Source organism: Lactuca saligna, chromosome 6 (genome assembly GCF_052625555.1).
Source record: "Lactuca saligna cultivar CGN05327 chromosome 6, ASM5262555v1, whole genome shotgun sequence".
Lineage (NCBI taxonomy): Eukaryota > Viridiplantae > Streptophyta > Magnoliopsida > Asterales > Asteraceae > Lactuca > Lactuca saligna.
In genome coordinates this window covers 37,144,561-37,151,533 of record NC_136422.1, presented here as the reverse complement: position 1 = coordinate 37,151,533, position 6,973 = coordinate 37,144,561, and the positions used below count along the sequence as shown (strand labels likewise).

Genomic DNA, 6,973 nt, shown 5'->3' with positions numbered 1-6,973 from the left:
TTTTTTGGTCTTCTCAACTAGTTTTATATCGGAAACATGCACAAACACAAAGTGAGTAAAATACAGACTGAAATTGAGCAATGAACTAACCAACAACACCTATGAGAGGAAAATAAGTTGATATTTAAATGAAACTAAGCAGTAACATAAATTTTGAATCAATTGTCAATAGATATTGGATTCACATTAAGGACGTCGTCTTAATAAAGATTGCATGTCAATTTTCATCAAAACAAACAAGAGGTTGAGCATCAATATTAAGATAGAAACAAAACATCATAATGGTAGCCAACAATAGTCTGAGAAGTAAAACCCTGATAAGTATAAAGAACATGGTACTAGGTATCAACAACAAATGAACGATGACAATAGTATCAAGGGAAAATAAACGAAAACGGACGCTAAAAGATATTCATCAATAAGCCTTTAATAAAGCATAAACGTCCAATATATAAAGTTAACCCAAGAAAATAATCTAAAAAAATAAATTAGAAAGTGAACATTCTTTCTTCCTCATTTATTGTTTAATGCTTGCACAACAAATCTGATGGATTATAGTACTACATTTTTGTTTCTCTTTGAAGTTTCTTCTTGTATCCAACGCCATAAGTAGGATAGTAATGAAGTCAATGCAAATGTAGAAAATAACTAATAACCTATTTAGATACGAGGATAAAAGCATTCACATACAAATAGTCCTTAATTTGACAAATTATTAAATGTGAGTATAACTTGCATAATTGAACCACTTCTAGTTCTAACTACATCATCTACTATGACATGTTGACCAAAATTAGAAACTTAGGATGATTGGCCATTTAAGAGGTAACATATCAATCAAGATACTATTTGATAAAAAAATGGTTGAAACATTTGCAATTGAACAACAAAATATTACATTTTTTACTTTCAATATTTGGTTTAATTTCTAAAATATTCGAAAAAATAGAAGAATGTGCTATGAATTAGAGAAACCATCACTTCTACACTTTTTTTTTCCAGGAAGATCAACATCGAAACCATCAACACCCTATTTTAATAAATGAATCAATTTTTTACATGTGACTTCTCCAAAAGGATTATAATCTTAAAATTAAAGTATCAATTTACTCTTAACCCATTCAATTCGAATCCCTTCATATCAATAGTTAATTCAATTTGATGTTCCTGACCTAAAGCTCGACAAATGACCGCCCTCTCATCTTAATCAAACCATTGATTTTTTCTACAATCATATATACTCTTTCTTCAAACAATAATCTATTTCTAAACCCTATTAAACTGCACCATTTATCTTTTAAGCTTTTCATTGGCCCTTAATGACATATTGCAATTGAGATATCAAAATCACACAATTTATAAAATGGTTCTCAAGAACTAACTAATAAATATAGATATTGAAAAGCAAAATAGACAAAAAAAAAAAAAAAAAAAAAAAAAAAAAAAAAAAAATCCCGAATTAGTCTAATAACATTGAATTTGCAAATGTTCTAAGCATTGGAATGAAAGAAAGAATGGCTAGAAGCTTTTGAGAATTCTTAGGATTAATTTTAACATCTTTAGCTCCTATTAAACCAAAATGAATAAAGCTTTTTGATTTCTGTAAAACAAAACTATCAAAACCTTACACTATTATTATGCTGATATACATTTTAGTAAAAACTAGTTATGAAATTAAATCAATGAGAAAGAAACATGAATATCCTATTCTTCATCATAATTAAAGTTCATCAGCCTTTAATTAATCTAAAAAGAAAGCTAGTAGAGCAGACAACCAAGAAACATTAAAAGTCGTTACTTGAAACCGATAAATCATGATGCAACTCCACAACATGAGATGTCATGAAGAACTTGGATTTCTTGGTAAGATTTCAAAGGAGCAATATGTTTTGGAGACTCTAGGTCAAGAAACCTCAATTAAAACAATGAATTGGAAAAGCTAAAGAAGAAGATTACTAACCTGAAATCGAGACAACTTGACATTGCAACCACATAAATCATCTATTAATGATTTGGGGGAAAGAAACATTAACAAAAGGCTTATAGAATTCTTCTTGATTTGAAGCCAAGAATTGAATGAAATTGGAAAAACTGAAAGTTTTTTTAGCGTTCATACCATAAATCGGAGGATATATATATATATATATATATATATATATATATATATATATATATATATATATATATATTCGATATTGACCGAGATGATAAAGTAAAATTGGATTTAGAAATGGATATATACATTAAAATCCCAATATTTTCATCGATTTGACAAGAAAGTTCTAAATTTTATTTTTTTGACAGTAAAGTCCTAATTACCTGTAATTTTTGACACGTTTACCCTTTTTTCCGGTTGGCCGGTAATTAGGACTTTATTGTAAAAAAAATAAACTTTAGAATTTTCTTATCAAATCGTGTATTAGGACTTTATTGTCAAAAAATAAAATTTAGGACTTTTTTGTCAAAATGTTGCAAATATTGAGATTTTATTGTATATATCACTTTCTCTAGCTAGACTATCAAACCATTAAATTTCCCAATATTTTCAATAATTTGACAGAAGGTCCTAAACGTTAATTTTTTGACAATAAAATCATAATTCATGATTTGACAATCAAGTCCTAAACTTTATATTTTTTGACAATAAAGTCATAATTACCGGTTAATCGAAAGAAAATGGTAAATGTATTAAATTTTGCCACTAATTAAGATTTTACTACAAAAAAAAATTATGATTTTTTTGTCAAATCGATGAAAATATTGAAAATTTAATGTATATATCCCATTTAGAAATAGATCATTGTTTGGAGAGAGAGAGAGAGAGAGAGAGAGTTAAAATGAGATGAGAAAGTAGTGATTTACGGACAGGTAAGTAATGTATATGAGTTTGGGATTTAAGTATTCAATATCAAATTGAATAAAATCCTAATAGGATTAGATTTTAATTGAAAGAGTTAAAGATAAATTGATAATTTAACTTTAAAATAAAGAACATTTTAAAGAAACCATATGTAAGAAAATTATCTCATTTATTAGAATAGAAAAACTTAATTATAAACTCAAAATGAATGAAATAATTTGTTTGGATAAGTATTCTCCTCTTTATTTTTTTGATAATACTATAATATAAACACTCATCAAAAGAGGACTACGCTTCAAGAAAATCGTACATATTTCCTGATTCCTTTCAAAGTTGAGTTGCCTTTGGGACTGGTGAATTCTTCCTGCTTGTCAGCACATGCATTCCACTTTCCACTACAAAATCGACTTTGGCCCTCTAAATCTTACCTCACCCCCAAGCAAAGAACACACCCCTCACTCTCCATCGCCATTTCTGCATACACAATCTATCACTAAACTAACAAATCAAGTTTTCAGATCTTGCACCTAAGTCTATATGGTCTCTTGTCTTCTTCACTATCGAAAGAAACGTATAACCCCTTTATACCCATAACTAAGAAACCATGAGAGCAGGTGGTTTCACTATCCAACAAGCTTTAAGTTCAGATGCCGCAAGCATCATAAAACAGGCAGTCACCCTTGCACGCCGCCGTGGGCATGCTCAGGTAACCCCTCTTCATGTGGCGAACACCATGCTCTCCTCCGCCACGGGCCTCCTCCGAACAGCCTGCCTCCAATCCCAATCCCATTCTCATCCTCTCCAGTGTAAAGCTCTTGAGCTTTGCTTTAACGTCGCTCTCAATCGTCTTCCTACTTCTTCATCCAGTCCTATGTTAGGCCCCAATCATTCATCCCAGCACCCATCGATTTCAAATGCACTTGTGGCAGCCTTCAAGCGCGCACAGGCTCATCAGAGGCGTGGATCCATTGAGAACCAACAACAACCGTTACTTGCTGTAAAGATTGAACTCGAACAGCTTATCATATCGATTTTAGATGACCCAAGTGTCAGCAGGGTGATGCGAGAGGCTGGATTTTCGAGTACACAAGTGAAAAACAATGTAGAACAAGTTGTTTCTCTAGAGTTATCCTCTCAAACACCTCCTCCTTCCGCTTCATGTAATAACATCAAGTCCAAGAACTGTAATACTATCGACAATCCACATCATAATCAGGATGTGATGTATGTAATAGACAATCTAATAAACATGAAGCGATCTCGAAGCCTTGTGGTTGTAGGTGAGTGTGTTGCTACGATAGAAGGTGTAGTAGCGAGAGTCATGGAGAAGGTTGATAAAGGAGACGTTCCTGAGGCTCTAAGAGATGTTAAGTTTATAAGTCTCCCTCTTTTCTCTTTTGGTAAACTCTCTAAAGGAGAAGTTGAACAAAAGCTTGGAGAGCTAAGGACCCTAGTAAATGGGTTTTTGAGAAGAGGGGTTGTGCTTTACTTAGGAGATCTTAAATGGATTACTGAGTATAGAACGAGTTCATGGGGTCAAGGAAGGGGCTACTATTGTCCAGTTGAGCACATGATTATGGAGTTAGGAAGATTACTTTGTGGTATTAATGAAGAGATTAGTGGAAAGCTTTGGGTAATGGGGATTTCATCATTTCAAACATACATGAAGTGTAGAAATGGAAACCCTTCTCTTGAAATTATTTGGAAGCTCCATCCGCTTACTATCCCAGCTGGAAGCTTAAGCTTGAGTCTTGTTCCACACAGGTATTACTGATTTTTATTTTTTTTGGGTTTTTAATTTAGAGTTGGAAGAAATTGATGGATTTGGGTCTTTACAGGACCACTTTCTTGATTCTTCTTTTTATGAGATTTGAATAATTATTCACATATATGAAGTTCATCTCATATACACAACTTTCTTTTTCTTTCTTTTCTTTTTGATCATAGCATTTATAAAGTGACATTCATCATAATGACTAGTTTCTTTCAGAATAATATATCCTTCCGATTTATTAGATTTAAGTATTCGGACTTGTTTTTTTAATCTTCTTTCTCATGTGATCATTTTCATTGTTGTAGTGATATGCAAAGTGAGTGTGGGAGCAAGAATGGCGACAATGGAGGTAGTCGACTGATGCTTGAAAGTGGAGAGGAGAAGCAACTTACATGTTGCGTAGATTGCTCTTTGAATTTCGAGAATGAAGCTAAAAGTTCACGATCCTCAAGCCTCCCTTCATGGCTCGCTGATGAGAAAATAGTAGTCAATAATCATGATCAGGTGAGAATCATATTTACTTTCTACACTAAAAGTTACACGAGACTTTCTTTTAGCTTTGATACCATATTATTATTATTCTAATATCATTCTTATTTACTAATTTCAGGAATTTGTTTCCATAAAAGAATTGTCGAAAAAGTGGAACTCAATCTGCACTTCAGTTCATAGAAACAAACCCTTGTTTCAAAGAAGCTTAAGCTTCTCTTCAGTTTCACCATCTTCACCAGCTTCTTGCTTTTCCTACAATCAAGAAAACCCTAATTCCAACCGAACCTCAATCGATCGTCAACTTTGGGATTTTACAGCGTTAGAGAAAAACATCGAATCACATGTGGAGGTAGACACTAGACAAAGATTTCCATCAAACGTTAATTCCACTCCGAATTCAGTTTCTTCTAGTGATGTTATGGAGGTCGACTACATTCAAAAGTTCAAGGAATTCAACGGAGAAAATTTAAAAATCTTATGCAATGCATTAGAAGATAAGGTACCATGGCAAAAGGACATTGTTCCTGATATCGCGAGTACTATACTAAAATGCAGATCGGGAATGGTGAGAAGAAAAGACAAGATAAACAACAATGACACCAAAGAAGAGACATGGTTTTGCTTTCAAGGTATTGATTCGCATATAAAAGGAAAAATTGCTAGAGAATTAGCGAAGGTTGTTTTTGGGTCGCATTCAAGTTTCATAGAAATTGCTTTAAGCAACTTTTCATCATCTCCGAGAGTGGACACAACTGATGAACCAAGAAACAAGAGGTCAAGAGATGAACAAAGTTGTAGTTATCTTGAAAGGTTTGCTGAAGCAGTGTGTGCGAATCCTCATAGGGTGTTTTTGGTGGAGGATGTAGAACAAGCGGATTATTGCTCTCAAATGGGGATCAAAAGAGCTATTGAAAGAGGGAAACTCATACATCCTAAAGGTGAAGAAGTTAGTTTTTTTGATGCGATAATTGTGTTGAGTTGTGAAAGCTTTAGCTCTATATCAAGAACATGTTCTCCACCAGTGAAGCAGAAAGTACAAGAAGAAGAAGAAGATGAAGAAGAAGGAAGCCCTTGTGGATCTTTGGATTTGAATATTTCATTTGATGAAGATCATGAAGAACAATCCATGTCCATGGATGATATAGGGTTACTTGAATCTGTAGACAAGTGTATCAATTTCAACAGTCAAGATTTGTCACTGTAAATCTTGAATCTTGAACTTAATTTTCCAAAATTTCAGAAAATTTAAATGAGAAATCTACTACTTACTTCAATCGTTACTATTGATATACATTGTATGAATTCTAACTTGAATCAGGTAAAGCAGGTGAAGAGATTAATTTGCTCAGAACTTTTTCTTGGTTTAAAAAAGGAAAAATACAAAAGAAATTAATACGAACATTCTTTTATTTTTTGTTTGTATACTATATTATATTATTCTATTTTTTTGTTTTATTATAACATTTCATTTTCATTTTATTAGAGATATTATATTTTGAATATATATATTTATTATGTTTTTATTTACTATTTAGACATTATATATAGTACTTTATAAAATCTATATATCTATAATGGTGAAAACCACTTTGTATATTTGCATTTAATCATTAAAAAAGAATAAAACGAAACATTAATATTTAAGTATCGACTTGTTAATGTAAATATAATTATCCTTGTAGTTTACAAACAATATCAAAATATATAAGAAATGAAACTTGTATTACTTTGTTTAAAAATAAAGGGTTGCACTTTAACTGAAAAAGTAGGAGACTGATAGCCTCATAGTTTTTTCGTGATTTAAACACAATGATGATGCTTAATGGAGTTCATATTAGGAAGAACAA

The 6,973-nt window shown here is 31.9% G+C and overlaps 1 protein-coding gene across 1 annotated transcript; it reads left to right on the top strand.

Moving 5' to 3' along the window:
* Positions 1 to 3,177: 3,177 nt before the first annotated feature.
* On the top strand, positions 3,178 to 6,406 carry LOC145001237 (Double Clp-N motif-containing P-loop nucleoside triphosphate hydrolases superfamily protein). The gene is made up of 3 exons (XM_078960593.1): positions 3,178 to 4,624; positions 4,940 to 5,138; positions 5,245 to 6,406. Exons 1-3 carry the CDS (start codon positions 3,465 to 3,467, stop codon positions 6,328 to 6,330), a joined length of 2,445 nt encoding a protein of 814 aa, XP_078816719.1. The 5' UTR covers positions 3,178 to 3,464; the 3' UTR covers positions 6,331 to 6,406.
* The last annotated feature ends 567 nt before the right edge of the window (positions 6,407 to 6,973 follow it).